The sequence below is a fragment of the Canis lupus genome, chromosome 19 (genome assembly GCF_048164855.1).
Source record: "Canis lupus baileyi chromosome 19, mCanLup2.hap1, whole genome shotgun sequence".
NCBI lineage: Eukaryota > Metazoa > Chordata > Mammalia > Carnivora > Canidae > Canis > Canis lupus.
The window spans coordinates 35,068,710-35,082,735 of record NC_132856.1 but is presented as its reverse complement, the minus strand read 5'-3'; the positions used below and the strand labels follow the sequence as shown (position 1 = coordinate 35,082,735).

The following is a 14,026-nucleotide window of genomic DNA, read 5'->3' as shown; positions in this document are numbered from 1 at the left end:
AGCTCGATACAATTATGTAAGTCATTTGGGGGAAAAACTCAATTAGCTGGGAACGGAAGCCCGGATAGAACCTCCTAACCAAGATAATTTACATAATTTTTAGGTGGACAGACCTAGGCTACATTTTAGAATAAAAATCATCAGCAAAAGTATTATGAGCAATTATTTTCTAGTGACTTTTTACTGCAAATAATCTCAAAATAGAGCTACTGGTAAACTTCAAAATTTTAAAGGCAGTTGAAATGCAAACTTTGTCAACATCACAAATTTACTCTTTGAATTCACAACTACAGTTTATTCTTTCTTTTCTTTCCTTTCTTTTTTCTTTTTCTTTCTCTTTCTTCCTTTCTTTTTCTTTCTTTTGTCTCCCCTCCTGCCCTCCCTCCCTCCCTTCCTTCCATCCTTCCTTCCTTCTTCTTTCTAACCATGCGTGACTCAAGGAATATGCCTCCAGATATATACATTTAAAAGTTGCATATACTTTTGCTTAAATGATGCACACGATAGACACAAAATAACTTTCCTTTTCCACCAATTCTCAGAGCCTGTTCAGATCTGCATTTGATAACAGTATGGTTTTTATCTGTTTGCTTTTCTTTGGTGTCCATGAATTGAAGCAAAACAAACAAACAAAAAAACCCCACAGGAATTTGAACCACAAAAATAGTAATTTAATATTATTCAAACTAACATTAAAATAGCAAGTATCGGGCAGCCTGGGTGGCTCAGCAGTTTAGTGCCACTGTCAGCCCAGGACGTGATCCTGGAGACCCGGGATCGAGTCCCATGTCAGGCTCCCCGCATGGAGCCTACTTCTCCCTCTACCTGTGTCTCTGCCTCTTTCTCTCTCCTCTCTGTGTTTCTCATGAATGAGTAAATAAAATAAAATTAAAAAATAGCAAGTATCCACAGGTACTTTTTTGCATTTACCTTACTGCTTGCTCTGAAATATGAGATAGTCTTTGTAACTGGAAAATATTGGACATCAGAAGTGCCCCTCAATGGAGAATCATGTTAAAATCATGGAGAATCTTATTAAACTATGATCCATTTGTTTATGAAATAATGAGAAGCAGTTAAAAAAATAAGATATCGTTTACTAGGTGAATGAGTAACTGTGGTACATCTATACAATGAAATATGATTTCAGTGATAAAAAAGCAGTGAGTTCTCAAGCCACAAAAAAAAAGACATGGAGGAAACTTAAATTCATATTACTAAGTGAAAGAAGCCAGGCTGAAAAGGCTACATACTGTATGACATTTTGGAAAAGGCAAAAACTATGGAGATAGTAAAAACATCAGTGGTTTCCAGGAGTTGGGGGATAGAGGGATGAATAGGCTGAGCAGAGAGGATTTTCAGGGCAGTGAAACCATTCTGCAAGGTGCTGTAATGGGGGATATTTGTCATTACACATTTGTCAAAACAACAGTGAGTGAAGTCTAATGAAACTATGGACTTTGGGTAAAAATCATGTGAAAATGTAGGTTCATTGATTATAACAAACATACCACTCTGGTGGAAGATGGTGACTGTGGGGAAGAGGGCTCTGTAAGTGAAGGGGCAAGGGTGTATGGAAACTCTCTGCACTCCGTGCCCAATTTTGCTGTGAATCTAAAACTGCTCTAAATAATAAAGACTATTTTAAAAAGAAAAACAAAAAACAAATTGCAGAGTAAAACAAAAAATGGCAACACTTATGCCTGTCAAAAGCCACCACAAGCTAATTTTTATATCTCTATATCTAACCAGGTCTAAACACTTGGAAGGTGACTAAATTGTTAACCAGGATTATACCTGAAGAGATACGTGGAATCAGGGCATCATCATGGGGCTGTTAGCTCTATTACTATTCGATTTTTTTTGAAGATTTTATTTATTTCGTGAGAGACACAGAGAGAGAGGCAAAGACACTGGCAGAGGGAGAAGCAGGCTCCATGCAGGGAGCCCGATGTGGTACTCGATCCTGGAACTCCAGGATCACACCCTGAGCTGAAGGCAGACACTCAACCACTGAGCCACCCAGGCGTCCCATCGATTTTTTTAAATTATGAAAATGTGTACAGTATTACTTGTGTATTAAGAATAAAACTGTTTTTCTCTTTAAAATATTCACTTCATATCTTATGCTAAAGAGGTCCAAAGTAAATGACAGATATCATGACATGCTATTCCTAAATACTTCAGAATTCATCTCTAACAAAAACATTTTTCCACCCTAAAACTATTTTTTTCTAGTAACAGAAGAAGCAGAAAAGATCTTCTACTAAAATATTGGGGTGACTCAATTAATCTATTTCTTTAAAAAAAAAGATGTATTTATTTATTTGAGAGAGAGAGTGTGTGCTGGTACACACAAGTACACCTGAGCACGGGTGAGGTGGGGGCAGAGGGAAAGAGTCTCAAGCAGACTCCCCACTGAGCATGAGCCCCAGAAGGAGCTTGATCTCATGACCCTGAAATCATGATCTGAATGGAAATCAAGAGTCCATCTGAGTGGAAATTAAGAGTTCAACATTCAACTGATTGAGCCACCAAGGCACCCCTCAATTAATCTATTTCAAAAAGCTAAGGTGATATCAAAGAAAAACCTAAATCCAAGTGTTAAGAATTGATCTAAGGGTTATTACAAGGTTTTCCTAAAAACATTATCATCATTATCCGAGCCCCTTACTTTTATACAACATTATACAACATTCTCTCCTTTAAAACACCAACAACCTCATGTACCAACAGGTCAAAATTAATTATATTTGTTGTATTTTTTATTTCAGTCATTTGAATTACAAAAGTAATACAATGTAAAAGACCTATCATAGCAGTGTCTTGAACCAAGAATATCTTGGTGTCTTAAGCAAGAATTCCTAATTTAGAATTCTCAGCCTCCCACCAAGAAGTACATGGACAAAATTCAGAGCATCTGTGAATTGGGTGGAAAAAAAATACATCTTTAGTTTCATTAACAACTGAAATCTAGCATTTCCTTCCAGTATAAATGAAGGCCACAGATCACAAAAGCATTAGCAGACCTGTGACTCTGTCACCATAGAAATCACTGTATTTTCATATCACAGAGTAATTGGTGCAGATATTTCAAAATGTCATTCACTTGTATCATCTTGTAGAAGGTGTATTAGTTATTAGACTTGTTGCTGGATCTTGTCACTTAAAGCATTAATTAAGAAGCACGTGTGTAACTTTTACCACAAATTTGTAAATTAAATATTTTGATAATTGCATTTCAATATAACTGGGTTTTGTTGTCATCTTATGTATTTAATTTTAGGCACATATAGATGGCCTTCTGGGGGGAAGCGGAAGTCATAGGTTTCAAAAGATGCCAAAGGTTAAGAACCGTGGAACTGAAGCTCCCCTTCACATAATTCCATCCCCCCTCCCAAAGCCAAAGCCACTGTCCACAATGCAGTACATGTTCCTCCATGTTTATTCCTTTACATAGACAAATATATAAAAACATATATAAAAACATCTAGGGAAATAATTTCTATTTTATGTGCTCTGTCATTGTGTTTTATACTTATTTATATAATATGTTTATAACTCTCTATAGAAATTGAATATTCATGCTATTTCCAGCTTTTGGCTATTATTTAAAAAATGCTGTAATAAAACTCCTTGTATATGTTTCTTCATATATTGGTATTTTTTAAAAAATTCACAATCAGTTCTATTTATGGATCACTTTTGACAACAACAAATACCCTTAAATTTAACCATAAAGTCAATTTTGTATTATGAAATCAACAGAAAATAGCTAGTATTTTTGTACTTACTATGGGCCAGATTCTAAGTGCTTTACATGAACTAATTCATTTTAATTCTTACAACTCTAAGATGGGGCACTGTCTAGATTTCAGTTTGTAGGTGAGGAAACTGAAGTACAGAGCAGTGTTCGGTCTCTAAGCTCCCAAAGCATGTGGTTCTAATGACAAATTCAAACAAACAGGTATTTTCAGAGCATGAGAAGTCTCATTTAACACGGGTGCCATCAATGTCACTTTGAAGGGAGTAGTAAATGATGACTGACCCTTTGTTACATCATTACCTTCTGAGAATGTGTCCTGAAGCTCCTTAGAATTTCATTGTCACTGTACATTTCAAGAGGTAGCTCAAAGAATAAAGATCACAGTGATTACTATAATCTACCACCTAATCAATTAGGCCAAAGGGTAGATGGAATGCATCTAGTGTCAATAATGAACAAATTTACCATTGGAGATGGTAGCACCACCTTGGACTCAACATAGGATCTCCACTATGTTAGGCCTAAGCAATTTCACAGGCAGCAACAGCAGATCATAAATCCAAAATAGAAACTATGCCAACAGGTTAGATATAAGCATACGTTAATGAAGACCCAATCTCAGTGCAGGCCTGGTCTCCTCAGCGATAAGAGCCTTATTAAACTCTCCCACATAATTCATCAAGGCCCCATGCAGGCCAGGTCAAGGCTAATCTCTCTCCCCAGTTAGCAAGTTCCAGAACAGACCAAGAGAATCCAAACTGCAGAAATGGTGTATCTTTTTTAATTATCTGGACTCTGCTGAGGAAAGATAAAATAATCCTTGCTGCTATTCCATGTCTGCCTTAACATATCCTAGCAATGAAATGTCACTTAGGTTAATCGAGACAAGAAAGCTCTGTCCCTCTTCTATACCCATTCTTATGCTTTGAGCATCCCTATAACAGGGTAAATAATCAGAAAGCACAGGTAACAAAAATGTCATAAACCTCAAAGGTGGTTTGCCAATAAGAGGAGCTAAATGTCCTATACATCATCTATTACTGGAAGCCATGGAGCCAAATGCTTTCATCTTTTTCCCAGCCTGGAGGCAGCATAGGGAAGCTATGGAACCCAACCATCCTGGCCTTGAATCTACAATAAGCTGGTATTTTGAGCAAATTGCTAAGACTTAGTTTCTTCATCTTCAAAAGGGCATGATAACACCTAGGGTGAAGGCAGTTGTGTCAACTAAATGGATCTTATTCTACTTCAATCATGGTTCAGACACCTGCTCCCATGGGAAAGCCCCTTCAGCAGGGAACGGACAGTCCACCATTAGCTCTACCTCTGTAGCCCCATCCCCACCAGTCACAAGAAGAGCCTCTGCCCTGCCAGGGGTGATGAGGGGCTCTTCCAAAACAGGCAGTATAAGGAAATGACCCATATAAAGTCACAGACTTAGCAAGGGACCAGCAATAGTTGAAAGAGAAATGGGCCAGAGCAACCTGAGAACAATCCCCACCCTGAGTTTCTGAACAAAACTCAACTGCTCTGAACTGCATTTCCATCTCTCACTTCCAGAAGGGGTACAGATCTGGTCACGAGTTTAGAAATATTTGTACTCTTTTAGCCAGGAATTTCTTATTTTATCCATTTTATCCTACTGATATAAGATGACACAGATATTCTTAAATGCTTGTCAGTGTTATTTTTAATAGTGAAAAATTATAGTTTATCTAAATATCCAGTGAAGGCTTGGTTAAAAAAAATGGTGCATCCATTTGACAAAGTATTGGATAGTTACCAAAAATAACACTTAAAGAATATTTTAGGATGTGGTGACATGAGGTCAATGTATATATGAAAATTTTAGAAATAAATTAGTACGTGTTATAATCCCAATTTTTAAAAATTTGTGCTTATATAAATTTAAAATTACATGTTACTTATAGATACACAAGTGTAGCAAGTTTATAGACAGGCAAGGCAACAATAACCATTAAACTAAGCAGATCAAGAGGTTCTGTTTTGCTGTTAAGGGCATGTTTCCCAGTTGCATTGCTAAGTATATTTTATATTATCCTTGATGCCATTTTGTATGTCTGCAATATTCATGATGAAAAATTTTAAAGTCACAAAAAAAAAAGAAAAATTTTAAAGTGTGTGTACAATGCCAGGAAGGTAATACATCAAAATGTAGCCACTGCTTTGAGGTGGGATGATTAATGAATTCTCTTGTTCACAGTGTCCAGATTTTCTACAAAGAACATGTATTCCTTTTTATCTTTTACACTGTTTTTTTTTTTTTTTTCAATCAGTGGAAACTATTTTTATGCCCACCTCAGAACTCATTTGTTTCTTAAGAAAGGATGCTTGGTGCTAAGCAGTGCTCTGCATCAGGGATACACCTGGCTCTTCCATTCTTCCACCACCTTGTTTCCTGGGAAACCACCAACACTGGCTCTTCACTCAGGCATGTCTCCCCGATTAGAAGTTAAACCAGAAAAGTGCTGTGGGGGAAGCAATGTCCCTGAAACCATCCCACTCGCATCCTCTGACGTGAGAAGAGATTTGTAGGCGGCTGCTAGGAGCATTCTCCACTCTGCAATTTGTTCTCAAAAGTATAGGTTGCCTTTTTTTTCCCCCTGGAATATTTTGTGTTCTATCCTGCCAGGAAGCTGGGGGCTCAGCCAGTGGCTTGGGTAAAGTGGTGGGAAAAATTAGAGAATGATTATAGCGTCAGCTAGCATGGACATTCCATCACCATTTATTTTTCACCAAGTGCTGGGGGTGGAGGGTGGGAGAATAATTCTTTGAAGATACGTCACCATGTCTTAAGACCCTTCCAATTTCCTTTTTAAAAAGGAACTCTTAACACGGGGTCTTGGCTGAGCTCCATGGGGCCCATGAAATCACACATCAATCTTGTAAAATCTTCTGGAGCCCAGATTCCCAAAAGAGTCCATGACCCCCCTAAACAATGGAAGATCCCTGTCTGTAACTTCTAATGTAAATGCACTTCTATTTGGTCACTAAGTCCAAATTCAGTAGGAGGATAGGAGGAAAACTCTCTTCCAGGCACCATCAGAATCGTCATCTGAGGCTTTAAACTAAAGCAAGATGTCAGTGGAATGTTTGGTGTTATCATCACTCACACACCCTGAGGGGCTCTATACATACTTTTTATCAAAGGGGGAAGATTTCATCTGTGTTAACATCTCCCAACTCTACATCACAGATATATTTCTTTAAAAGGGCTCTATATGCTAAATTCTACTAGGAGGGTTCACTGTTTTTTTGTTTTTGTTTTTGTTTTGTTTTTTAAACCAATCAAGCAATAAGTACGTACCAACAGCTCAATGTGCATGCAGCATTGGGCTGGAGCACAGTGGAAACTTGACCATGATCCCCAAAAGACCCCATCCCTTCATCTAGTAACTTCTTGTTGAAAGCACACATCTGATGAATATCTTTCCACTAATTAAATGGAATCAAAATTGAGAGTTACTAATACTACTTTCCCAAGCCCTCACATCCTCCTATATGAGTCATCTGTCAGAACCCACCTTCTTTTCAGATACTTTCCACGACATATAGAAACAGGCTCAAACAACTCTTCAATAATGCTGCTGGTTGGTTAAGGGACTGTGACTACTGGATATCACCATTTTAAAGCATCTTCAAGTTGCCTACAAATGCTATTTATTTATTAGAACAATTCATTTGCTGGAATCAGATGTTTATTGAGACATTGCTGCCTTCATGGCAAAACATCTTCTTATTAGTGGTTCCATCCACCACTTCATTCAATTCAATGTACCTCTGCTGAGTGCCAGTTAATTGCAAGGCACTAGAAGTCAGTACCACTTCTTCTGAGGCCTCAGCTGGATCTATCACATATCCTGTTATTTTCATATGACTAGGATTGTCCATAAACCTGGAACACACCAGTTTTCACGTCTTCTAACAGTTTTTAGAAATCTAGGATTTTTCTAACTTTTACAATTATTATAAAACCACATGACAATATCTGGAGGAAACTCTGCTAAGGTCCTAGAATCTGTGTACCAAGATTCAGGAAAAATGCCAGACAAATTAGAAAGGAGTTTGGCCAACTGAATCCCTAAGTATAAATGTAGATTTCTCTGCTATACAAGTCTATTATGACAAAACATGATATGAGATGGTTAAAAAAGGGAGAAATATCTTTTGCAGCTGCATCAAGAGAAAAGAAGTCAGATGGTTGATCATATGAGACTTATGTGACCTTAAGAGAAGGTGAGGTTATTGATGATAATCAGCACAAAAAAACAAATTAAAACTCATAATTGTAAAGAATCACTTCATATGAGAGGGTTTTGGGATTTTTTATTTAAAAAAACTTCTAGAGACATGTTTTCCTGAAAAATAAATATAATGCAGTTGAAGAAATATGTATGATGAGATGTGATCTTAGAAGTGGCTTAAAGTCTTGCCTAAAATCACTACATCTTCCTGGGCTTTTGCTCTTCATTTTCAAAGTGGGAAGACAGAACTATATAATGGCTAACACCTCTTTCAATTCGGAAAATCAATGATCCTAATAATTACCACAAAATTTAAAACATTCAAATACGAAAAAAACATGTTATTGCTAAGGGAAGTTTCATTGACTTCACCTGTCAATAATAAAACATTCAATGAGTAAAGTAAAACCCAGTAGATCATCATCTTTTTGTCCTGTTACCATGGTATCCAAGTGAACTGGTCCAACTCCATCAATCTGATGGTCTAAAGACTGGAACAAACACCATATGGTGAAAAAAAAAAGATGGCAAAGTACATTCATTAAATGCCAGCTCAGGATCATTCCATCACGGCAATTTGCATCACACATAATTTTGCAATCACTGAAAATAACTGAAAGAGTATTGTTTATACTGGTCAATAAATGTTGTCATATGAGAACCCAATGATCCATGTTCAACAAACTTTCAAATTTTCACAATAGTTTTAGAAGACTTGATCTCAAACCTCTTTTTTTTTTTTTTTTTTTTAACAAATGAGAAAACTGAGGCCCAGAGAGGAGAAGCAACTTGCCAAGGTTGAACTGTTAGTTACAGACAGAGCAGGACAATGACCCAGCTCTTAACTCTCAGCACAGAAGCCTTCTCATCTCACAACAATGGCTTCAGTGGTTTCTGTGGAGGAGAAAGATCAGGGCCTAATGCTGGATGGATCCACATGCACAATGACTGCACTCCAAGGAAGTATACATGATGAATGGACATTGGGAGCCCAAGAGAACCTGAATGTCCACTCCCCAGTTCTTCGGTAATGAGGCCCTTTAGAGGCCCAGGTGGGCCTCCCTATTGGGTCATTGGGGAGACAAGGAGACCATACAAAGAAAGCTGCTAAAATTCAGCACCCAGGACATAGCCCAAAAAATTCAAGAAAGCTCTTTACTTCTATCATCACCAGCACTCGACTACCATGTTGTTAAACCTCTTTTGTAAACTTCTGCTTTTAATTAGTAATACTCACACCTTGGATAAACCTCATTGGCTGTGATACTGCCACTGCGCAAAGCTATAAACTTCTGCTTTTTTATTTTTATTTATTTTTAATTAATTAATTAATTAATTAATTAATTTATGATAGTCACACAGAGAGAGAGAGAGGCAGAGACACAGGCAGAGAGAGAAGCAGGCTCGGAGCCCGACGTGGGATTCGATCCCAGGTCTCCCGGATCGCGCCCTGGGCCAAAGGCAGGCGCCAAACTGCTGCGCCACCCAGGGATCCCTAAACTTCTGCTTTTAAAGAAAAATACAACAAGATTCATTTGGTGGGTGCCTAGTATTTACTAGGCAATGTGCTTAGAATTCTCACTTTCATTGTTTATTTGATCCTCACAACAGTCCTGTTAGATGAAATCTTTTCATCTCTATTTTTGAGATGAGAAAACAGAGATAGGGAAAGGTGTCACATTAATGGTAAGTATAGAATCTTGACTGAAATGAAGATCTGTTAAATCCAAAGTCACTCACTCTCCCAGCCTTTGGGCACCAGTTGCCTGAGTTGGGCCAACTCACTAACTTCCCTGAAAGGGGGACAGACATCTGACCATCTTCTGGAACCAACTTCTAAAACGGCATAGTGACATTTATGTTGATTCTACTCAGATGCTTTGATTTCATAATGCATTTTATGAGAGAAAAAACATGAGCTATAAACAACTTGGCTTGCAATCTGAAGTTGGCCACCTAGCTTTCTCCAGTCAAATTAAATGTTTAAGAGTTTTCTCCAGGTCACAACTTCCACTATCAGCAGCCAGAGGCCCACTTAAAGCACACAGCACGTTAACAGATTCAGAGACGAGAGGTATTCTCATGGCAGAGGCTGTAGGAAGCACCGTACTTACACTTATGTCGAGACTACAAAGGCTAACAGCATCCTCATCTTGGGTGCTCTGCTTGCGTTTTCGCTGCAAAACAAATGATAAAGTTCAAATGTAGACAAGGATTATGGCTTTGATTAAGAAAAGAAAAAAAAAAGCACCCAATTGAATGGTACCTGCAATCCTTATCATTCTATCATGTCCCCCCCAAATCTTTAACCAACCTATGTAAAAGAACAATTCCAAGAAAACCTAAGAAATCACAAGAAGCTCTTAAACTCTGGGGAAATTGGTTTACATTATTGTTCTTATTCCTGCTACTACAATTTGTTTCTTTTTGTATCTCCTCTTTTCCTAAACGTATCTATATATCAGGGCTTAGAAATTTAGATACAAAGTTCAGATTCTGATGAACTTGGGAAAAGAAACTAGATTGGAAAGAAAATCTAATTCACTTAAACACATTTCATTTTCAGAGCTCTTTGTACTTGGGTAATTTAAATTTGTTCTAAACCTCATGCAGGGTCTGTGATATAATCACAGAACCAGAATGCTGGAACAAACCTTAGACATCATCTCCAACCCTTCTGTTTTATAGCCAAAAACACCAAGAACAACTCTTACTTGAACTAAAGAAAACTGTATTTGAAATGAACTTATGACCAAGGAAGTCTGCCAGGTTAAATGTGGAAAATATGTTTTCTTCTTTATAAAAAGAAAAAAAAAACTCCATTTACAAACCATAATAAAGCGCATCACCTCTCTTCTACATCCCAGCTCATCAACCAGGCAAGTAGTGCTTGAGTCCCTAATTTGTGACTTGCTAAGTCTTCCTGATCCTACTTGGCAGAAACCTACCAAAGGACCAAAATCACTGGCATGAAGTTTTCGTGGAGTCTTCATCTGGAGTCTTCAATACCTAAAGAAGCCCACTTCTTCCTCCCCCTCTATCATACCCTGAGCAGGAAAGACAGAGAGTGGAAACCAACCAGAGCCAGCCTTGTCTATCTTACTATAATTGTTCTATTATTCCTTGCTTCAATTCAAGGAAAATTTGTGAGCATCTACCATGAGCCAGGCCCTTCATTTGCTTCTGGGACTGCAAAGACCAGCAGTATCCATAGCTAAAGAACTCACATTCTTGTAGAGGAACAGACTCTGAAGAAATTAATTATAATGCAGTAAAATCCAAATATCCTAGGAAAGTCACATCACTTTGCTGAGTTACCCCTTCTCAACTCTTAAGGGGAGGGTGGTGACATTAGCTTCTGTTCTCAAAGAGAGAGGAGAAAATATGGTAATGCATTTTAGAACTTAGCAGAGTGCCTGGTACACAATGGGTACTCAAAACATGGGTTGGAAGACTCTGGAAGCACAGTGAGGAACAAGGAGTTTGACCTCAGTGGGGGTTGGGGAGGTCTTCTCAGAGGAGAAGACAATTGTTTTTGTTCTTTTAAGATTTTATTTATTTATTTATTCATGAGAGACACACACAGAGAGACAGAGATATAAGTAGAAGGAGAAACAGGCTCCCTGCATGGAGCCTGATGCGAAACTCGATTCCGGGACTCCAGGATCATGACCTGAGCTGAAGGCAGATGCTCAACTACTGAGCCACCCAGGTGTCCCAGGACAAGACATTGGAATAGGCCAGAAGGCGAATAAGAATTTGCCAGATAGAGATATTGGGAAGGGACTAGGGCTTCTTGTTCCATAGCCAGCTACCTAGATCTTTAGAACTCCACAGGTGCATATGGTTCTATCCAGAGTAGTGGGATTCCAGATCCTCTATATTATTCCACTTGTGCAGTGGGATGATTTAGAGATGAACGCCAGGAATCAGGACATTGAATAGGCCATCTGGGATGGTGATCAAGAATCTGCATTAATGAACTCACCAAGTGATTTGTAGGGAGTCAAACACTATTATGAGGTTTTAGGGGAGAGCCTTGAGAAGATGCTGATAGTCACTTGCCATTTTTGAGGACATTTCATGTTTACATAGGAACCGGACCCTCACTGATTCATCATCTAGTTACAATTAAAAGCAGCACTATGGAGTCAGTGAAGCCAACTCACTGGTTAATATTTATAGGATGACTTTTTGAGGCAAGTAGGACAAGGGATAATTTCCATTCTAGGGTAAATAAACTGAAGTCAGAGGTGATTTGTTCAAAGTTACGTGGCTACAGTGTAACACTCTGAATCTAGAATTCTAATTCCTGGGGCAAAACTCTTCACACACATCACTTAAGGCATACTTGGCAAATAGGTTACAACTCATTTGCTATCTGGAATGTCTGGTAGCATCTGCTGGAGAGCTGTATTGAGAAGGACTACATAGCACAGAAAGTGAGAGAATGCTTCAATCAATCAGTAACATGTGCTGGGGTGTCAGAGAGGGGAACAGCTGCTGCCCTGGAGAGCCCCTGCCCCTCCTGATTCTGGCTCCTCTTTCCTTGAGAGTCTACAGTATTATACCTGGGATCTTGGGAAATGCCATGAGGTGCTGAGGCTCTGGGATGTTATCTGTAAAGTGGAAATAGTGGAAAGAATGCCTACTGGGTCAAGCTGTTGTAAGGATCATAGATGATATGTATATGGCAGCTGGAAGGAGGCCTGATATATAGTAGGTGCACAATAATGGGCAGCTGCTGTCATGTATTACCCAAACTGTAAGCCACACAGGTATATGCTGCTACCAAATACTGCCAAATTATAGAACTTTGTGGTGCTACAATTCCATTCCATTTTGTCAATGCAACACATTAATGGTAGCCTGTTACCCCAAGAAGCCACCCTGGTAAAGGAGAGGGGATAATAAGATTTTTTTTTCCTCATAGGCAGGCAGCCCTCTCCAGACCAACTTAACACATTACCCAGCACCAGAACCCAGTCTCCAGAGCACCCCTCACCCCAGACACTTCCACATGCCTCAAATGTCAAATCCAGAAGACAAATGTCCTCTAGCAGCCTTTTAATTAAGTTATGGCCAGTTAATCTGGAATAGAATGATCTCCTTAAGAAACCCACACATTTTATAAAATGAAAGCTGAATGGATTATCAAAGTGGATTTTCTTTTCAATTTCTGTTACACAGGGTGGTAACTGACCACTGCCAGCATCAGAGAAGGAGCCTGATGTTTAAATTCTGGGCCTGTCGATGAAGAAGAAGAAGAAGGATTGGAAGGACTGGAAGACATTGAAGGATTGGAAGAAGGAGATAAGGATGAAGGTGAAGAAGATGGAGATGATGATAAGAGGGAGGAAGGAGAGGAGGAGGATGATGGAGAAGATGACTAATGAAACACTGATTGATTCCAACCTTCCTTTTCTAATTTTCTCCAGTCCCTGAGAGCAACTTGCATCTCTTTTTTTCCCCTTCCTCTGGTGCTCATTCGCTCTGTTTTTTGAAATCTCTTTTCTCTCCCTTTATACCATGGTTCTCAAATTATTTTGGAGGAAATACGGTGAACATAATATGGTGAGAAAAGAATCTCTACCCCTTTCTGTTCCAAATTCATTTTTATCCCTTCCTGACTCAACAAAAACTATGGAGTCAACACCACCATGCTCTGTGGGGAAAAAGGAAAACCTTCTGCTCACTTAGCTCTGCTGGAAGCTGGAGGGTGCTAGGCTTCTGTGTAGTAGTGCATAGAATTCTAGCTTTTTTTCTCCTTTCTCTGTATATTGGGCTCAGAGATTGTACTGTGTCCCTATGTGAATATGGACAGTCAGCATTTACCAACATGTACATGTCTACTTTCTCTTGTGTAAAAGAAGAAAAAAAACTTTTTAAAATGGGGTGATAGAAGGTCAGCAAAGGGTGGGTTTGACATGTTTGGGGGGGGTTAAGTCGGCATTTTGACAACATGGCTTCTCCTTTAGCATGTTTAATTGTGATG

General features: G+C 38.7%; 1 protein-coding gene and 1 pseudogene across 4 annotated transcripts in view; both read right to left on the bottom strand.

Moving 5' to 3' along the window:
* The window catches only part of ARHGEF3 (Rho guanine nucleotide exchange factor 3), a 303,880-nt gene that overhangs the window by 135,083 nt on the left and 154,771 nt on the right, over window positions 1–14,026 (bottom strand). For all 4 annotated transcript variants that reach the window (XM_072785778.1, XM_072785777.1, XM_072785779.1 and 1 more), the window contains one exon: window positions 10,146–10,208. In XM_072785778.1, coding sequence (XP_072641879.1) covers window positions 10,146–10,208 — 63 coding nt within the window. The remainder of the gene's footprint in view (window positions 1–10,145; window positions 10,209–14,026) is intronic.
* Window positions 9,246–9,315, bottom strand: LOC140611498 (U4 spliceosomal RNA; annotated as a pseudogene).